Raw genomic sequence first — 21621 nt, 5'->3', positions numbered from 1 at the left:
TTTTGACTTTTTTTTAAGATTTCTATTTATTTGAAAAGCAGAGTTACAGAGAGACAAAGAAGGTGGGAAAGAGAGAGAGAGGTGTCTTCCATTCACTTGTTCACTCCCCAAATGGCCACAATGGCCGGGGCTGGGCTGAACTGAAGCCAGGAGCCTGAAGTTTTTCCCGGGTCACCCACGCAGTTGCAGGGGCCCACTGCCCTCCCAGGCCAGACCAGAGAGCTGGATTGAGAGTAGAGCAGCCGGGTCTTGAATGGTGCCCATATGGGCTGCTGGCACTGCAGGTGGCAGTTTTACATGCTATGCCACAGTGCCAGCCCCTTGCCTTTTAACTTTTAATGCTAAACCTAGCTCTTCCTCCACTCCTTTATATTTGATTCTTAAGCCTATAGGAAAATAAAGATTCTAAATTTATTTTAATTGTATCAGCCTTCATCATAGTGTGGATTCTTAAGAAAACTAGCTAATTTAATGGATTTTTCAAAAGCAAGATGGACCTTTGTCAAGTTTGAGCAAATATAGCTGAAACTCAATAGGTGCTACTTTTCAGTGGCATGAACAGCTGATTTGTTTTCCAGCCAATAAACTGATACATTTGATTCCCCAGCTTCAAAGGCGATACTAAAGGCTGATGTATGCCATGATTGTTTCAAGCATTTGGATCTGGAGAAGTATGATCTTCTCCCTGGTGGGTTAGAGATTCAGATGGAATCATTAGCCATAATGAACCTGCATTTCTGATGCAGTGCTAACAAACTGCCTTTGGGGGCCACAGAATCTCCCCAAAGAGCCCTCCCTCCACCAGGCAAGAAACCTGATTCCTAGCATGTCCAAGACAGAGGAGCTGTGGAGGACTCTGCAGTTCAGTATTTCTCAGGTTTCTCTATTGAGAAGAGTTGGTCTCTGAGGGGTCAGAAGCACCAACAGGAGAAGTCTCCTTTTCTGTCTGAAAAGCCTTCTAAATCTTGCCTTCTCCTCCATTGTTTATGCTTACTCTAATAGGAAAAAAAAACCCAACATTTTAAATTACATACCACATCTGTTACTTGACTTTCTCCCTCACCCTCCACAACCTTCTAAGCTGCACCATAGTTAACCCTGGCCACGGATCCACCCATACGTCATTGTGAGGACCACTGCTTGGCCCAGATCCTCTGTAATGGTTGAGGCCTGGCGAGACTTGTTGCTCAGCCCCAGTCTCCCCCCAGCGTGTGACTATGCAGGCGCTAATACTCAGCTCTCCTACTCTAGCTCTCAGCACTGCCCGTTTTCTGACGCACAGTTAGGCAACGAGGCTACTCCCAAAGGACAGCCTAGGGAACTTCAGAAGGTCCTTACTTTTACCACTTTCCCTCTTTGGAAAAATAAACGCCGATTGCCCTTTTGTTCCCGAAACTTCTTGGGACCTGATGAGCTGTGTTTTTGGTGAGGGAGGAGGGCGGCCAGGTCAATTATCAATGAAATACCCACAATCTACCCAAGTGTTTGTGTATTCCCACACTCTTGGCAAATGAAGTGCTTCTTTGAAGGAAACCATTGGGAAAACCTACAGCATCAACATAAGACAGATAAGAATGAACCCTTAAAATGGCCAGCATGTGCACATGTATCTTTATGATTGGTTTTCTCTGAAAATATTGCAAATACCATTTGCAAAGCTGGATGAAACCTTGGGATGGATGGAGGCTTGATTCTAGCAATTGCATCCTGAAGAAATCATAGGCAGACTTCATAAATATTTTCTGTTGATGAGTCACTCTTACTGGAAAAGTGGAGCAGACAGAGACATCCCTGCCAAGTGCTGTGAAGATTATCAGAGTGGACTCACCAAAATTTCCACCATCAGTGTTGTAATCTTGCCATGGACACCAGGAATGTTAATGCCTTCTACGAGTGTTCTGTGTTTAATCCCCCACGTTCTTCCATAGATAGCGTATCACCAGGGTCTGAGAGAAGAAGCAACTAAAGTTTGCAGTCCGATAGCTTGTCCAGGAGAATGTGGTGTGTAAGCTATCTCTTGACTCCTAGAAGTGTGGATTTCAGTCAGCAATCGTTTCTCCTTGAGAAGCACACTTGGTTTGGCCCTGACTGAGCCATTTTGATCACCACCAAGAAGATACACACGTTTCAATAAGCAGAACATCATTTGCACATACTAAGAGTTTTATTGTGATCAGAAAAATTACTTCATATTTCACCCTTAATTAAAAAGATCATGCTAGTAAAAAAAAATAAATAGTAATTTAAACACAGATGTAGTCCTGCATGGTCAAGTGGCTTTTTCATACATAGTGCTGAAGACGAAACACTATTTTGGTCACTGGAATGTGCAAAAAGCATGTAAGTAGGTAGCCATATGCTAATCCTTATATCAGAAACATATTATCCAGATTTGTTCTCTCTCTCTCTCTCTCTCTCTTTCATTTTATCGTGTTAGGTTTGGTTTGATTCAGAACTGTTGTATCCCTTAGCAAAGGAGTTCAAACCAGTTTGAGGAGCAGGCGGCATTAGAGGAGCAATCGAAGTATGCATGTGGGAACTCAGATGATAAAATCGTTTTGGAAAATAATGAACAAGTAACTGGAGAGCTTGTCTTGAGGGTGGTATTGCAGGTTATGCCAGGTTATTAATTTTCCAACTCAGCAGTATGCCTCTTGAAAAAAACACTTAAAGAGAAATGGATATGATTTTGAACGAAATGCAGCTGACTGAAAGGAATTATAAAACTGAAGTTCACATGCCAGTAGACCTAGGAAAACAACACTACTTACATTTAAATAAGAACTGTGTATTGGAGAGAATGTGTGAAACATATGGTATGGACAGCTGTATTGAGTACACCAAAACAGATAGCTGAAGAGTCCCAGGTTCGTCTTAACGATAGTGAAACTGGCCCTCATCATGTGTGTGTGTGTGTTTGCTTGTTTGAGGCACGGTCGATGCCTAAGGAAATGGCCCCATGAGCAGTGAGCACAGCCCCATGTGTACAGTGGGCCATCAGCTTTTACATTTTGCTCCTCTGTTTACAGGATTTAGAGGAACACTGGCTTGTCCCTCAGTTTCTCCTTCCATAAAGTGGGAAGAAGCACGTTTGCCAGCTCAAAAGTTGGCCGTGACTATGGGCAAGACAGCTGTAACAGTGGCTCTTCCTTTCTCCCCGTTTCGCTGTTGTACTCCTCAAAGAGGTGGCCGTTGTTACCATGGTGACACAGCACAAGGTGACGTTGCTCAGAAATGATGACAACTGGTGACAGTGGGGAAGCCGAGCTGGGTTGGTGATCAGGCCCTGAGGAGCGCTTGGGCTGCAGCTGGCAGAGTAGAGGGAGAAATGGGAGGTTCTTGAGGCTACCCTCGTCCAGCAGCTAGCACGGATGTCCCCAGTAACTGCGTGGTGTTTTAACAATAAGGCCTGGGTGTCACTGGGCGTCCATCCTCATCCTCACAGAATGCACTCCTTGTTGCCAGTTTTTTATTGCTCAGAGCTCAAGGCCTGAATTGCAGTAAATATTTGTTGTTGATGTTGATATCTGGCAGTTAGCTCAATTTCCTGAAAGATAAGAGGAATTGTTGATGCAGACTCATTTCTGAACCCTACTCAGCGCTTGCGGCTTGAGTCATTCCTTGTGAATGGCGATTAACAAAAAAGTGTGGCAGGAAATTGATTTTTTTTTAACTTCTAGGGTGAGTGAAATGACAACAGAACAAAATCTTCTTTTATTAAATTGACCTGCTCCTGCTCCTGAATTCCTGGGACCTGCTCTTCCTACTGAAGTCAAGGGGTGGGCAGGGAAGTTTTTACTAATTTACTAATTTCATTTTACTAATGAAATAATCAGCGCGGCTGACCCTGCTCAGAGTGTTCTCATAGTGTTCAATACACGAGCGGTATCCTGGGTCTCCTTGAACCCTTGGGAGCTCCAGGCCATAGCCCCTGGGTCCTGAAAAGACATGGGGATAAGGCTGCAAGTGGAAGAGGTTGGGGGCTGGAAGTTTCTTTCCAGGAGCGCACCCCTGGATGACCTCCTGAGCGTGCCATAAACTCAAAGACATAGAAGACCTGGGACCATGGCCACTGCAGAGGGCCTGATCTCGCCAGCCAGGACCGAGATGCCAACCCTGGGATGTGCCGTGAGGAGGGTGCATGTGGCTCAAAACTTAGAACTTCACTTCCTAGAGAATCCCAGGGCCAAGGATGGGCCCCTTGGAGCCCAGTCTTGTTGTGGAATATCTTTTTTTTTTTTTTTTTTTTTTTTTTTTTTTTTTTTTTTTTTGACAGGCAGAGTGGACAGTGAGAGAGAGAGACAGAGAGAAAGGTCTTCCTTTGCCGTTGGTTCACCCTCCAATGGCCGCCGCGGCCGGCGCGCTGCGGCCGGCGCACCGCGCTGATCCGATGGCAGGAGCCAGGAGCCAGGTGCTTTTTCCTGGTCTCCCATGGGGTGCAGGGCCCAAGCACCTGGGCCATCCTCCACTGCACTCCCTGGCCACAGCAGAGGGCTGGCCTGGAAGAGGGGCAACCGGGACAGAATCCGGCGCCCCGACCGGGACTAGAACCCGGTGTGCCGGCGCCGCTAGGCGGAGGATTAGCCTAGTGAGCCGCGGCGCCGGCCCGTTGTGGAATATCTTCACGGCCATGGATCTCTCAGCAGCCAGTTCTGCTGACCACCCCCTTGGGCCAGTGCTGCTTCCATTCAGAAAGTTCCAGGCTCTCCTCTGGGTCTGGGACCACAGCAGCTCCCACTACCAGAACCATGAGTACCTGGCTGGAGGTGCTGCTGAGGTCATGGCACTCTGCAGTGCTCCTCCTGGGACCTGCATCCTTCTTGCAGGCTGAGGCTTAGGCACCTGCACAGCCCTCTGCAGTCCTCCCCCTCACCCCTACTGCTTCTCATGCACCAAGAGTGCTACAGGCAGAACCCCCGCCACCTGCCCACCCCTCGGGGATCCCCTTTGGTGCTGCTTCCTTGGGTCTGGACTCCGGAACAGGAACAGAGTGGGACCCACAAATGCCCCCCTGCTCCCCAATACAGATGCTGCTGTTCGATCCCACAGCTCAAACGGCTGCTAACGAATCTAGGCCAAACCCAGCCAAGCTGATAAGATTTCCAGAAGAGTTCCTAAAAATACATTTCTCCTTAAGTCAGCCTTGCCAATCACCGTACAGTCACAAAACTTTAAGGACAGAGATGCTTTGGAAATTGCTAAGCCCCCTCCCTCCATTTCAAACCTAGAAGCCAGAGACCCAGTGTGCCGAAATAGTAGCGAGAACAACAGCAGTTGGGAAAGATTTCAAATCACATCATGAAGATGGAACAAAATAAGCCATGAAGGTGGCACAGGCTGTGATCTGTGGGGCACACTCATTCATTCATTCAATCATCCAGTCATCCACTCAGTCATTCAGTGACTGTCGCTCCCCGTCTTCATGGAGGAACGACACAGGACCCTGCGTTGTTCTTTCGTCTGCTCGGCCCTCCCCGGGTTTGCTGCTGGTTCTTCCCGGGTTGGCTACCGTCCCTTCCACCTCCGTGGAAGGGCGGTTCCCCCTGCCACATTCCCCACTTCCGCAGGGGAGCGGCACACCGCCGGCCGGCTCTCTCAGGGGCTGCACAGGTGTTCCCCTTAGATGTTCCTCTTAGATGTTCCTGGTGCATGCCGTCTCTCTCCTCCTTTATAGTCCTCCTCCGCCAATCCTAACTCGGCCGCCCACACGCCGAGTACGCTGCTCTCCAATCAGGAGCAAGTCCTACAGTTTATTGGCTGAACTGGAGGCAGCTGTGCAGAAGCTGTTTTCTCCTCTCCCAGCGCCATATTGTGGGAGAGCAGATGCATAGAATAAGTCTTAATTCCAGTAACTTAGTCTAGTCCGAGTTGCTCCCCACAAGTGACTACTTACTAAGTGCTCACTATGTCCTAAAGTGAGGTGTTGCTCTAAGTGTTGGGGACACAGACCAACCCTGCCATCACAGACATACATTCTGGCTGGTGGAGGAAATGAACAGATAAGCAAGTAAAGGTGTGAGTGCTACCTAATGATAAGGACTTTGGAGGGAAATAAAGCTGGGGGAGCCAGAGTGAGGAGGTAAGACTGATGCAATATTACATCAGAAACGGTCTCCCCATAGACTGATATCCAAGCTGTGTGAGGAGGAGAGACACAGAGAGCAAGAAACACATTTAGCATTCATCACATCTAAAACCACAGAACTGAACAAGGAAGGGTTACACAGAGGCCTCTGAATTTTGTAGCCAAAGGGCCTGTGCTCCAGCCACTCTTCCTCATCTTCACATTTCCCACCTGTAGATTTGTGAGCCTCCTTCTCCAGGTATAAAACTCTCTGATGGCTCTCATCTTTGCTGCCTTTTCCTTAAAAAACATTATTTCAAATGGCTCCGTGTAAATGTTGGTTCTAAGATCTACTGGGGCCTTATATTCCCATGAAAGAAGCTAGCCTCCCGGCGAGAGCCATCATCCTGGGCATCTCTCAGTTGGTTCTACCCATTGCTCCTTCCAGCACTGTCCATCACCGGCCATTTTCTTCTCACTGATACTGGTGTGCACCTGCTATGCAGTTATTCATTCTGATAGAAGGGAAGCTGCTGGCTTTTCACCCACTGGTAGAACACATGTGGTTTTTATGTGCTCAGCTCACAATTGATCCAGCCCCTGCTGGTCAGGGAGAGCAGCCATGCTCAATTCTGACACTACCCACTGCTGCTGCTTAGCAATGTGCACACTCTCTCATGTGCTTACACATCAATGGTAGATTCAGAAACAAAGGCATGGTAACAGATGTTCTTTCCATCCAGGAGGAAACAGCTTTCCCCCACCTCCTCAGCTATAGTCACCTCAAGTGTACTCTTGCCAAAACCTTAGATTGCCCCCTCTCCAAGGCCTTGAACTTTGAAATTGGCGGCAACTTTTCTTGGGCTCTATTCTTGGCTGGCCTAGGGTAGATGGACAAAGCCATGATCATCATTTCCCAACAAATGCAGGCTCTTCCACTGAACTTGTGCCTCCTGGACCACCTGGTTTCAGCTGCCTTTATTACTCTCCAGCATCCTCTTCTGTTACGGCCTGTGGTGGATGTCCTAACTTCAGGAATTCTCTGGAAGGCTCTCACTCCACCTTTGCATTTGCCACAATAGAATATCTATGAAACTTGACATGGCACAAGCTGCAAGACAAAAAGCTCTCCCAATTTTATTGTCCTGCTTTCTGGCTTCAAGCCAGGCTTAGCCCTTTCTTCCTGCCTGCTTTCCATCACATGAGCGAGAAGTGAGTGTCTTAACTTCTCTTCTCCATGAGAGCTGTTGGTCTTGTCTTCTTTAGGCCACTGGTGGCTGTCCTGCTGTTGTCTCATACCCTTGTCCTGGTTCTCTCCTTCCACTGAGAAGAGAAATGCACATAGGAAGGGTAAGAGGAGCAGGCGATCTTTAAGTGTGCATCCTTATGGTTTTGTCTGACTTCAGAGGAAAGAGAGAAAAAATTTCTTTGTGGCCACATGGTGTTCTTGCAGCACTCATTCCTCAACTGTCCCTCCTCTCACCCCATAGCACAGTGCCATAGGAACCACCTTGAGCCAGCATCAGTGTCCTCATCAGGACATCTAAGCCACCACCACTGTGCAGACACCTTGACCTCCTTGTGGCAGTGGGCTTTTCTGGCTCCTCACTCTTCCTGAAGCTCTAAGCCTTTCTCCCTTAAGGTTTCACACTGTTCAGAGGATCCTCTGCCTCTTGTTAATTTTTTTTTTTTTTTGGTGGGTGGGGAGGGGGGGTTGGCCTATTTCTCTTTCTTCTTCCACCTTAACACAACTAAATGAATTATCCTTGATCCCATTCAAGTCTTTCTCTTTTCTCTTCTAGATACACACACAGAAACCATCCCCTTTCTGTGCCACTGTCTTGTTTTAGCCATTCTATAGAGCTGTCATCTCTATGCACATGGATTCCAACTCTACATGCACAGCCATTACTTGTATACCCCTGCTTCCAACTGGCTTCCCTTTCTTGGCACCCTTCCTCAAAGGTGGAGCTTCCATGTCCTAACCATGCGTGACTCACATTTTAAAGTTGTCTTTGACTAATCTCTCCTGTACTTCTCATGCTCCTTCCTCAGAGATAATCCCTTCCCAATGCACTTCCCGCAGTCATGACCCAGAAGCACCCTCCTCCTCTACCTTCCCACCACTGAACCATAAATTCTCACCCGCATTTGTACCTTTCCTCCTGGACCACTGATAAACCTTTAACCAAAATCTCCCACACTAGCCTCTTGTCATTCTAATTCATACTAGGTGATGCTTCCAGAGAGAACCTCCTCCAGTTGGGCTTTTGTCTAGATGTTTCCAGTGCTCCCCAGTGTCCACCATACTCCTTTTGCCGATGTGTTATACCCACGTCTGTTGAAAATCAGGAAAACCTAAGGCCCACCAAAACTGTTCTCAGTGAGGATTGTGCCACTCCAAAGGAACACTGAGAAACTTAAAGGATTCTGGAATTCAATGGATTTTGTTTATCTTGCAATGGGCATGACTCTCTCAGAGTGAAGAATTAACCTGTATCTCACATGATGTGTGACCGTTCTGCTGGCATTTACATATTTGAAAAGCCTATTCATGGTGACAGGAGTCAAGATCTTAACACTACTTTACATATTGACACCAAGTTTCGTTTTTACAATTTTTAACTTCTGGGCAGTCTTAGTGTAATTAAATTTTTCAAGAATGCAATACTACATAAAACAAGCCAAGACTATTCTTTAACTGGTTAGAAACTTTACCAGGAATTGTTGGGATTACCCCTGTCAGTCCATGTCTGTGCCTGTCACACTTATAACACTGCCACGTACATACAGGCACCGGCTTCTAATCACTTCATTCTGTCTTCTAAGATGTCTATACCTATGCATTGACATTTCAAAATGGTATTATTTTATTGATTTTTTTCCTCTAATATCTTGTTATTTACAGTATGACAATATATATTTTTTCAAGTACATCGATCGTCATCAGTTATTTTATAAGAATTTTGCTCAAAAGTGGGGTACTGACATTTGTAGGTGGCCAGGCAGATGACAGGGCCACAGGCTGGTGTCACTGGGGAGGGAGTGAAGCATGAAGGCCAGCTGAAGGCAGTCCCGGCACCCACAGGCTCTGGTCAGGGAAGGAACTGGAAGCTCTGCAAAGACTTCCCTGGGAATTCATGGCTAGATTTCAGCCTGCAGCTCGATAATTGCCTGTCTGGCTGCAGCCATTGGTTCCTGGACATCCAGGAAACCGGTAAGTGCTATGTCAGTCTTCAGTGCTACCTAACACAATTGCTTTTATTCTAGCAAGAGTGCCTTCTAACTGGATTATAAGTATTTGGATAGAAAACACAGACACAATGAAAGAAACATAATTTGAATACAAATATATATTGAATATATTATATCCAGCTCTAGTTTCAGGAGTATATTTAGACATTTTCCCTCTTCTAATGGAAGATAGGATTTCTACCTCTGACCATTCCTGGAAATGGCTGTGAAAATAAGTTAGAAATTTTCACCTGTGAAAATGGGCCCTGCCTGGATTCTATGAATTTTTCACTTATACTTTGAGGTACAAGACACATGAGGAAACAGGTTGTTGGGAAATTTCTCCTCTTACTACCTTTGTCATGAGGTATGGACTCATTTGACTCATTACGTGATTGTGGCTGCCCCTGTGTTTTATTTCCTCTATAGAAATGTATTTTAAAGTATGTGGACAAGAACAACATACTCTAGGAGGCACTTCCTAGCTTTTGCCCACCTACATAGACAGAGCTTTTCTACTTTTTATTTATTTATTTATTTTTACTTACACTTCCTTGACTTTGGAGAAAATTACAACTTTTGGTGAGTAAAAGTTATTTATACCTGTCAAGTGCACGTGTGCCTTTGTATAGTTGTCTTTTAAGAACTACTATTGATGCAGGTTAGATACCATTCAAAGTACTTGTAATGTTATATAAATATATTTTGATGCCAGTGTATATATCCATGGCTTAAGAGTTACTGTCCCCTTTATTAGAAACAAGGAATTCAAAGCTTAGAGAGATCACGTGATGTCACACAGCTCTTCAGAGGTAGAAGAGGAGATGGACTCCAAGGTGGAATAGTTTTTATCCCTCATCTCAGCAGAGGGTTCACAGCACTATTTTACTCTGATTTATATATTCAGTGACTTAAAAAAACGTAGAGGCCTCTAGAAAGGAAACTTTTTAATGACAATCACTTTTGCTGCTCTCCTCCCTTGTCTCCTTTGGAAAGTCAATCAGGTTCTTTATTTCTTTTGCATTGGAATCTCACATGTTTCCCTCTTCCTCTTGGTCCACTGGGCTTCCTGTGGTAAGGCCCCAGTGAGGGACCTTTCCTCCTGCCTGCCATCACAGGGCACTGGTCCGCCCCGCGCCTGGAAGTCAAGTGGCTCTCAGCCCCAGCTCTGCAGCTGGGGGTTTCTCCAGGGCCCTCTGTGGGCTCCCACATCTGATAGGCTCAGCATGTGGCCAAGTCACTGATCAATGGAGAAGGCACATCATGAGCTCCAGACATAGAGGTGGGCATGCTCCTTCCAGGAAGGAGGAATTACTCTAAAAATGCATTTTCAGATCTTTAAAATTAAAAAGAGGAAATCCAAACATTTTAAAATCTAGGGAAGTCAATGAGAAAAATATTCCTTTATTATAATTAGATTTATGCAAAATGAAATTAAAGGCATCCTACAAATGACTTAATGGATAATGAGTCCTTGGCTGTCTGAGTCAGAGATCGGTTTGTTTTGCAAGAATCCTTTAACCGGCTCCCTGGGAGGCTGATTTCTGGCCTGCAGCTCAAAGGCCGTACATAGATGACCAAAAGTGAACTGGAGGAGCTGTGTACTGCAGAGCTGGTTCCCCTCAGGCACTCTTAAATTTTGATCAATCTCAGTCTCAAGATGGGGAATGATTGATGTTTTCTCCTTGAAAAACTATCCACAAAGTGTTGGCATGGCGTGGCCACGTGAGGTCCGCAGCCCGGGCTTGTCTGAAGGGGTGGGATGGAGGGAGGCTGCCTCTCTGCAGAGTGGAAAGCCAGGCTGCTGAACTGGCTTTGCTGCATGCTTAGGCGACTGTTTAGGCACAGGAGCTGCAAATGCTTCCACGCAGGCAGAAGTCACAGCTTGCTAACATGTAGAAGAGCTTTGAATATATTTTGAAAAATAAAGTGTCACGTTAAGTAAAGACCCTAAAAATAATTTGGGATGATTTTGTAGAGTTGAATGGCAAGTCCTTTGGCATTTCAAGAAATACTATAGAGCCTCCCTCTCTGTATCGTGGGGGTTTTGATCTTTTCTTGCCTTTAAAGATGAGTCATACAGTGAGCTTGGATATTTGTTCTGTCATGCGCTATCTGGAGAGGATGGGGCACCATTGGTTCCTTTCGAATGGCCCTCTCTCAAACATGAGGTCATAAGACACATCCTTCCAGCCCCCATTCCAAAGGCTGGTTTCATCCTGCATGCAGTCCCTAGAGCTACTTAGTAGTCTGTTTTCCAGTTCTCACAGAATGGAGCCTTAGCTGGAAAAAAATCCGTCAGGTGTTTTCTTTTGGTCTAGCTTTGTTTTGTTTTGTTTGTATTGATCAGGAACACAGCTGCTGGGGGTGGCCCCTGGCCAGGCCTGCTGGGATTACTTCTGTGGGAATCCAGGAAATGAAGACCCTGCAGGCTATGCCAAGAGGTCACCCTGGCCTCTTAGCAACCAGCAGGATGCCGACACACAGAGGGGCACAAGGGGAGTTGATGAGGGTGGTTCTGAAACTGGAGTGTGCCTCAGTGACCCTGGGAGGGGCTGGCAAAGCCCAGAGTGCTGGGCCTCACCACCCAGGGTCTCTGACTCAGGACTGACCACAGAGGAGTGAGGCCTGATAATCAGCATTTCTAACAAGCTCCTAAGAGCTACTGCTGCTAGTGGCTTAGGCGCTACACTTCTGAAAACCACTGGGCTAAGGGTCCTGGGTTTTGGCACTCCAATAGTTCATCTCTAGGGCAGCTCTCTACTCTCAACCTAACTGGCAGCAGCAGGACAAGCCAGTAGGCCTGTTGGAACTTTCCTACAGATAACACTGGAGTTCCCTATTCAGAGTGTTATTCCTTTAGTTTAGACTTTGGTCCCTATTAAAATGCAAATGATCTTTGGAGGAGGATCTGGAGTTCATTCCACAAACATTTGTGGAGCACATTCTACAGACCCGGCACTGAGCGAACCCTGGAGATTCAAAAATAATAGACAAAGTCTATTATCTACATAGGGCAAACCCAGCAGGAATTGACACTGGGGGAGAGGCAGTTGCATAAATCAATATTTACAATTCTTGAGAATTAAGGAATAATGACATCTATTTAAAAATAATTACCAGGCAGTGTAGAGAGAAATTGTAAGAGAGTATCAGAGGGGCTGAAGGAAAAAAGGAGGAGAGAGTGCTGAGTCAGGGTGCAGGGTGCGAAGGCTTGCCAGGCGTGACTCGGCTCCTCTGGCAAGGGCAAGCTCATTCCTGGACTGCCAGGGGCTTAGGAAGGTGAGAAGTTTATGAATAGCTAAGGAGGAAGAGGAAAAGTGGTACCAAGGGAGACACCGAAGGCCAGAGAAATACTTGAGGGCGGCTGCTTCCAGGTTCTGCTGCCATAGGAGCTGAATAGGGTGAGACTGTTCATACATGGCAAGTAAAACTGAAGCACCCGTCCAAAAAGGAGAGGATGTAGGTCACAGGATGCAGAATAGGGTGAACACATTTAGAAATATAACGTACAACATGAGGTCTAAAGTCAGGCAAATGACACTGTAGGGATTTCTGTTACATAAGTAGATTTCAGCTGTGCTCTCTCTCTCTCTTTCTCTCTCTCTCTCTCTCTCTCTCTCACACACACACACACACACAATGTGAGATGACAGATACACCAATCTGCTTCACTATGGCAACCATTTTGCAATCCTAATGGATCCCATAACAGCGTGGTGCAAATATCAGATAGATACAATAATACTTATTTAAAAAAGAGAGAGAGAGAGAAGGAGGGAAAGGGAAAATGGAAGCACAAGCAAACCTGCAAGAATCTGAAATACAAAGACTGGGAACTGATGGGAGTGGAGACCCGGCTGAACAGAGCAGCCCAGAAACTTCCGGGAAAGGAAAGTGGCGCTTTGCATATAATCAGGGCCTAGTGGGCACAGCTGAGACCTCTGTGAGAATCAGAAGAAAGTGCCCTCTCCAGATTCATATATTATTAACTGAGGCCCTCTGGGCAGAGGAACTTGAAGGTGCTGCCCCTTCCTCCCACTCACCCAGAGTGCAAGAGAAGGAAACAGAGGTTGCATTTCCACTGTGCCCTCAAGGGAAGCAGGCTTCCCATCAAGGTTACAAGAGTGTTGGGGCCAGACTTGCCAGCCAGGGTGCTGCTCAGACCCGAATGGTGAATGGCATCTGTTTACTTTTGGGATAGCAGCAGCTGGAGAAGATAACAGGCTCCAGGCCTTTGTAGCAACACTAGGGGGAACCTTGTGTCTCTTGGGCTGCAGAATAAAGGCACAAAGAAGTTGGGTCTGCTCCAGGTTAGGGTCCTGGGTGCCTTGAGCAGTCAGGCCTTGATCTCATAGCGCAGGCACCATCCTGCTCTCAGAACCTGTGGCTGGGGCAGGTGCAGATGTGGTGGTCCATACAGAACCAGTGTCGAGGGGCTGGTGTTGTGGTGCTGGTATCCCATGTGAGCTCTGGTTTAAGTCCTCGCTGCTCCCCTTCCAAATCCTGTTCCCTGCTCATGCAGCTTGGAAAGCAGCAAAAGATGGCCTGAGTGCCTACATGTCTGCTGCCCATGTGAGAGACTCAGAAGGAGTTCCAGGCTCCTGGCAGCCATTTGTGGAGTGAACCAGTAGATGGAAGAACTCTTTATCTTTCTATTTCTCTCGCTCTCCCTTTGTATAACTCTGCCTTTCAAAAAATAAGTAAATCTTAAAAAGAAAAGCAGTACAGAGCAAGAAGACGGCTGAAACTAGTTTGGTAATTAATATAGACCAAATCTGTATTAACTGGGACAATTTATTGTTAACAAAATGGTTTTATATTTCCCCTATAATACATCTTCATGGAAGCAACTGTGTAAAGGTAGGCAGGAATGATTATCAGCATTTTATAGACAAAGAAAGAGATCTCAGAAATGCAATTACCCAAGGTTATATGATGAGGAACCTTGACAAATGAGAGCTACCTATATAAATCTGAATTTTCCAGTGGTAAGAAAAAAAAAGCGGGCGGGGCTAATTTTAATAATAGTTAACCCAATAAATTAAAATGTTATCAATTTGGCATGTTATATATGTGTGTGTGTGTATATATGTACATATATATGGAGCAATATTAATAAAAGATTTTTGGGGCTAGTTAAGTTGCATAGTGGGCGAAGCCACCACCTTTGGTGCCGGTATCCCAAATGGGCACCCGTTCAAGCCCTGGCTGCTCTACTTCTAATCCAGCTCCCTGCTAATGCGCCTGGGAAAGCAGTGGAAGGTGACCCATGTACTTGAGCTCCTGCACTCACATGGGAGACTAGGAGGAAGCTCCTACATCCTGGCTTCACATCAGCGAAGCTGCCCATTTGAGGGGTTGGGGGGTGAGATGAGCCAGCAGATGAAAGATCTCTGTTCCTCTCTCTCTCTCTCACTCTGTAACTCTGCCTGTCAAATAAATCTTTTAAAAAATGGTTTTCACATTCTTTTTCTTCCATAGTATGTCTTGGAATTAAGTGAATATTTTACACTTACAGTACAACTCAATTTGGATGCTAAATTTTCATTGAACATATTTAGCCTCTATTTAAAGTCCATAACATTTATAATTTGAAAAAGGAAAATGATATACTCCAGTTGGTCCAATCATACTTAAAATTTTTCCAATAACTGAATCAGGAATCAGCTTTTAAGTTAAATTTAAATTAAGAATAAACACAAAAATTCAATTTAGTAACTCAGTTCCAATAGCTGTCTGTAGCTGGTGGCTCCTGCAGCAGACAGGGTAGCACTAACACTTAATCCTCCTCCTCAGCAACACAGAAAAAGCTGGGGAAAGAGAATCCATAAGAGGTGATGACAATATTATTTATGTGTGATGCAGCTCTTCATTCTAGAGCACCTTTTAAAATGTATGTATTTATTTGAAAGGCATAGCATCAGAAACATACACACACAGAGTGCGAGCGAGAGCGAGCGAGCGAGAATCTTCCATCTGGTAGTTAACTCCCTAAATGGTCACAACAGCTAGGGCTCAGTCAAGCTGAAACCAGGATCCAGGAACTCCATTTGGGTTTCCCACATGGGTGATAGGCGTCTAAGTATGTGGGCCGTCTTCCACTTCCTTCCCAGGCATATTAGCAGGAAGCTGGACTGGAAGCAGAGTAGTCTCAATATGGCTGCTGGCATTGTGAGCAGTGGCTTAACCCACCGTGCCGCATGGCTCTTCCAGAGTATCTTTAGTCAGCTGACTCTGACACCAGAAAGCTTGCCTACCCCCACTTTTAAAAGCAAGCTTATCTTAAAGTCTTTTTTTTTTGTGGAAAATGTGTGTTATGAGAAGTTGTGCATAAATTTCAAATTTTTGATACAAAATGAATTTGTATTTTAATCTCATTATTCCATGAACACTTTGGAACATCCTAATATACGGTTATATATTCTTTTTTTTAATGGAAAAATGGAATTAAAAGCTAAGTTTATTTTGGAGAAAACAAAATTTATGCATAGTTTTTTCTTTTTTTAACTTTTATTTAATGAATATAAATTTCCAAAGTACAGCTTATGGATTACAATGGCTTCCTCCCCATAACGTCCCTCCCACCCGCAACCCTCCTCTTTCCCACTCCCTCTCCCCTTCCATTCACATCAAGTTTAGCATACATTAAGTAAAGATTTCAACAGTTTGCACCCACACAGAAACATAAAGTGAAAAATACTGTTTGAGTACTAGTTATAGCATTAAATCTCAATGTACAGCACACTAAGGACAGAGATCCTACATGAGCAGTAAGTGCACAGTGACTCCTGTTGTTGACTTAACAAATTGACACTCTTGTTTATGGCATCAGTAATCACCCTAGGCTCTTGTCATGAGCTGCCAAGGCTATGAAAGATACAGTCTTTAAAAACTTAACTCATAGAAGCAGACAGTAGAATGGTTCTTACCAGGGGCTGAGGGGACTTCAGGGATATTGGTCAAAGGATACAACATTTCTGTTAGGAGGACAAAGTAAAAAAAAATCTATGGTACAACATGGTGACTATATTTAACAGCATTGACAATATTCTTGAAAATGTCTGAGAGTAGATTTTCAGTGTTCTCATTAGCTTGACTAAGCCATTCCTTGATTTCTACATAATTCTAGACATTATGTTTTACACAATAAATATATAATAATTACTATTTAGCAACTAAAATAAAGGAGTAATTTTTTAAAGCAAGTTAATCTTGATAGAGTCTGACCATCCAAATTCTGGGTTGGTTTTTGTTTGTTTGAAAAAGGAGAGAGAGAGAGAGAGAGAGAGAGAGAGAGAGAGAGAGAGAGAGAGAGAGATGGGAAGCTCCTATCCACTGGTTCACTCTACAAATGCCCACAGTGGCCAGGGCTAGGTCAAGCCAAAGTCAGGAGATGGGAATCCAAACCAGATTTCCCACACAGCCAGGGGGAATCCAACCACTTGAGCCATCAGTGCAAACTGGAATTGGAAATGGAGTAGGGTTGAACCTAGGCTCTCTGAAATGGGATGTGAGCATCACAAGTGCATTGTCACCGCTGGGCTAAATGCTCACCCCTGGTTGGATTTTTATAATAAGTAGAAATGGGAATCTCTTTCTCCCAGCGGGAAATGATGTCTTCCTATCCAAAAGCATAAGCAAAATGTACACCATTTGCTGAATTAGATTGAAAGCATTGAACCTGGATGGGTTTTAGGAATCTGAGTAGTTATTCACGCCAAGGATACATAAGTGCATGTAATGCCCTTTTATTTTTCTGTTTCTGAAACCCAGTGAGACTCTGCTGCCTCTGGAGATGAGCATCCAGTTTCTCCTTGTTATCCTATGATCAACCCTGGGCCTGGTACACAGAACACAGGGACTCTCTATGATATTTTGTACATATGAATTAAATGTGTTCAGCCCGCTGTAACATCATTAGTGCTTTACCGCCTTGCCTCCTGCAGCCTTTTGTTCTCCAAGGTGTTGGAGGGAGGGGGGTGAGGTAATGAGGACACAGGCCCAGGCTGGCCTATGAAACCTGACCCAGAGTAAATTTGGCTATTAAACTCATCTTCTTAAGTGCCCTAACTTCAGCTAGTTGATGTTAGCTGCTGTTCAAAGAGGCAAGCAGGAGCCTGCCTGGCTCCTTCAGATATTTTATAATTGAAGCTAGGTATGTATCACAGCTTCCAAGGTTGCCAATCTCGTTAAATGCACATACAATTATAGCTCATGGAAACACTTTAATAACAAGTAGAATTACTGGGATGAGGAGGCATTCCCCACCGGTCCCAAGAGAAGCTCTTCTCAATGAAGGTTCTCTGATAAGTGAGAGACACCCTTGCAGCTCCTCCCTCCGGCATCAGACGCAGCACCAAACTGAAACCCTACTGCATGTTAGCCTGTTTGACCTGGTGTGCCCAGGGTGAACTAAACTTAATTGGTCCGAGGACCCACTTTCTCAAATACTTTTGAACAACTTCAGAACTGGCATAGCACCTGCTAATTTTAAAGACAGTTGTGTGTAGCCTAATGACAGGGACACATTCTGAGAAATGTGCGGCTAGCCATGTTCATCCTGCGCCAGCATCCTAGAGTGTGCTTACACAAACCTGGGCGGCGTGCATCAATCACTTGGCCTCTTGATGCTGTCATCAGGCAGAGTCAACACCAGATGTATGAGGCTGCTGCTGGTGTGACATGGCAGCCTGCTTTGCAGAAAACTTTATTTTAACTAAGTGGAAGGAGCACACTCTAGTATAATGACTGTATGTGCTGTGCTCTGTAGGCTGACAGTGCAGTATGTGTGTTTACATGAGCATCATCACAAACACAAGGCACTGTGCTATGATGTTACAATGGCTACAAAGTCACTTGGTCATATCAATTTTTCTGGTCCATTATAATCTTATGGGATATATATGGCCTGTCAACTGAAACATCATTATGTGGTACGTGAGTGTAATCTGCTTCCAGTCTTTATTTGGTTCTTCTTAGCTGTAATTTCTTTGGAGGGCCATCAAGGCTAAGCAAGTATGTATGTAGCTTGTAGCATGTATGGTGTATGAAAATGACTGACTTCTAGACCTTAGTCCTTTAGTCATGCTTGACCTGGTAATGTTACATTTTTGATAATTTCATAATTGTTGAAAAAAATATAATGGGTTGATTTTAGAAATCTGTACTTAATAATATTTTGATTGTAGACATATGGTTTTGCCTCAGCATTCCTTAGAAAAAAGCATTTTTCAGATTATAACACAATAAAAAGCTGAACTAAATTAAAACAAGCACACATTCATTCAGTCACTGGCAAAAGCAGTCAATAAGTATTGCTTGAGGACTGACTAGGTGCCATGAACTAAGGACCAGAGAGAGAAATGAAAACTATAAAGAATAATCCTTGCTTTGAGGGTGTAAAGTGCCTTTTCAGTGTAAAGAGGGAAACACACATTAACCAAGTAACAAGGGGAAAGGAAGTGTTGAGATCAGAGGATAAACATCAGAAGGCTCCCACCTGTTCATCTTTAAGTTCAGATCTCTATAAACTAGAAAGGACATAAAGAACAAGAGCCATACATTTCATACAACATGACAATGTCTCTTGTTACATAGAAGAGACACATCCCAAATAACTGTTTATAGCACTCTCAACAATAAAATCAATAGCCTAAATGTGAAATTAATTGGAAGCCACAGTTCTAATACACTGTTTTGGTGATTAAGCACATTAGATTGAATTGTTTCAGAAGGCCTAATTATTGTGTCTGCCACACTCATCTGTTTGAGTCATTCCTAACTTTTGGACTGCTGCCTAGATCATTCTGCAATACGGTTTCAGTTGCATATTCCTGGGTTTTTTTTAATACATAACTTTCCTCACTATACTTAAAGATCTAACTTGGCCTTTTGCAAATTCTAGATGAGAGCTCAATAGTTTGTTAAAGTATTGATTCCACTGCATTGGAGGTAAGTTATATCTTATTTGTGTTTTGCAGGTTCATGATTTATAAGTGCCTGTGTTGAAGTCGCTTTTGGTGGAAACTGCAACCCAATAGCTCCGGGTTCACGTCTTGTTTTTCTGTCAAATACACATTTACTCGACCTCATACGTGGATGAAGATACCTCATTGTCTGACATTGCCAATTGTTTAATTTCAGAATTTAAAAAGGAGGAAGGAATAAGAAATCCTGCTAAAATATAAACATCTGAGTGGCTGATTTTCCAGCATCATCAATAGCTGTGGGACATCAGAACTGAATATTCTACCAAGGAGTGCCATGATAGTGAAGTCACTTTATTAAAAATAGTTGCGTCTGCAGAAGAGCAGAGACTCGGACGTTAGAGTCAGAGATGACACTGAGCATGCTTCCAGCGCAGCCCGCAGTCTTCAAGTGGCGCATATTGATCGACGAGTGACTGCCTGCCGATAAACGCTCTCGTCACTCTGTTCCCTGGATTGGACTTCATTAAGCAATTTATCACTTACCTTCCGACTTACATGTGGGAGTTTTCACGACAGTAGTCTTGCAGTCACTGGAACTGGATTGATATCATCATTTAGCAGAAACTAACAGAGTCCAAATTACTTTGTCATCATGGCCTTGAACGTTGCCCCAGTCAGAGACACAAAATGGCTGACATTGGAAGTCTGCAGGCAGTTCCAAAGAGGGACGTGCTCACGCTCCGACGAAGAATGCAAATTTGCTCACCCCCCAAAAAGTTGCCAGGTTGAGAATGGAAGAGTCATTGCCTGTTTTGATTCTCTCAAGGTAAGAGAATGTGTTTCACATATCCTTTCATTGCCACACTGGACCTGCAAGCCGAATCTTTGTTGCACTTTTATAGACGTTTCACAATCACTTCTAGATTCTGTTTTCTGGACTGTGGTGACTGTTTAGAGATTTTTCACTCAAGTGTTTTTTTTTTTTTTTAATATCAGGCATACATAAATTTTTCACACATCTATGTTTAAATTAAAAATACATGATGGTGTATTTCTGGTCTGGCATGACATTCGTGTACCCAAGAGTTTTAAATCAAAGTCTGGCTTGTGACAACTGAAGATAAATATTTTATTAATGTTTGATCTTCAGGAGGTTATATAAAGGTGAAGAAATTGAATGTGTCACTTTTATGTGCCAGTTACTCGGATGTACCTCTTGAAGAATTTTCTATACTTGGGGTTTTCTTTCTGGACCAAGGGTTTCTAAAATACTTCCTCATAGGCTAGTCACTCTCTTTGAGAATTTGCCATGGCTAAAGTACCCACTCCATACTTAATACTTGAGAACCTACTGTGTCTGAGTTGTGTAACAAAAGGAGTGAATAGGATTTAGAGGGTACCCTAGGTAGGAAAAATACAGACTAATAGCAAATAACTACAATGCAAGAAGAAAGGGACATGTGTCCAGCAAGGTACAGAGAGGACACCTCTATGGGAGTCCAGTAAAGAGTGCTGCCCTCCAGGTCACTGTTTCAGGAAATGTCTCTAGCGGCTGTGGTATCTGAGTTATGTGCTGAGATCGGTGGAGTTTGGACTTAAAGAAACGGGGGAATTTCATGAAAGATCTAATTGAAGGAATTAAGATGACTTAGTCCATAGTACTTTGAGATACTTAGCCCCAATATCATGGTGCTATGAATTCCAGGTTATATAAGACAGGTCTGAAGGTATAATACTATTGTTTTCTATAGAGATAAGGAAGACACATAGATTAAAAGAGATTAATGTTTACAGTTCTGCAAGACTTTAATAAACATACCAAACAGGAAAAAAATATGTTGACCCATGTTCTTGATAATGATTTGAGAAATCGTGATACTGTGAGTTTACAAGGCAATAAACTTAGCCTATTCTTGAGTATTGAAGGGACTGAGTATATCCTTCAGGAAAATTTCATTTTAAGGCAAAAACTACTTCTTACAAGACTTAAAAGTAAAAAAAAAAAATTTAAAGGTTTATTTATATACTTGAAAGTTGGAGTTACAGAGAGAGAGAGAGAGAGAGAGAGAGGGAGAGACAGAGACCTTCTATCTATGGCCACTCCCCAGATGGCTGCAACAGCCAGAGCTGGGTGAGGCCAAGGCCAAATCCAAGAACTCTATCCAGGTCTCCCACATGGGTGCAGGGGCACACACATTTCAGCTGTCTTCCTCTGCCTTTCCCAGGCCATTAGCAGAGAGCTAGATCGGAAATGAAGCAGCAGGGACATGAACCAGTGCCCATAAGGGGTACTAGTGTCACAAGTGGCAGTTTTACCCATTATACCACAACACCATCCTCAGTCAAAATTTTTAACTCTTATACATATAAGACTTCAAGCCACATATTTTA

The 21621-nt window shown here is 44.1% G+C and overlaps 1 protein-coding gene across 23 annotated transcripts in view; it reads left to right on the top strand.

The window, feature by feature from the left end:
* The window catches only part of MBNL2 (muscleblind like splicing regulator 2), a 172169-nt gene that overhangs the window by 32577 nt on the left and 117971 nt on the right, over nucleotides 1–21621 (top strand). For 15 of the 23 annotated variants that reach the window (XM_002713008.5, XM_008260117.4, XM_051850528.2 and 12 more), the window contains exon 2: nucleotides 19282–20056. In XM_002713008.5, coding sequence (XP_002713054.1) covers nucleotides 19883–20056 — 174 coding nt within the window. In that variant the 5' untranslated portion in view covers nucleotides 19282–19882. The remainder of the gene's footprint in view (nucleotides 1–19281; nucleotides 20057–21621) is intronic. The other 8 variants (XM_070048685.1, XM_070048686.1, XM_070048682.1 and 5 more) reach the window with 1 other exon arrangement.

This window comes from Oryctolagus cuniculus, chromosome 9 (genome assembly GCF_964237555.1).
Source record: "Oryctolagus cuniculus chromosome 9, mOryCun1.1, whole genome shotgun sequence".
Classification (NCBI taxonomy): Eukaryota; Metazoa; Chordata; class Mammalia; order Lagomorpha; family Leporidae; genus Oryctolagus; species Oryctolagus cuniculus.
This window is presented reverse-complemented; position numbering and strand designations above follow the sequence as displayed.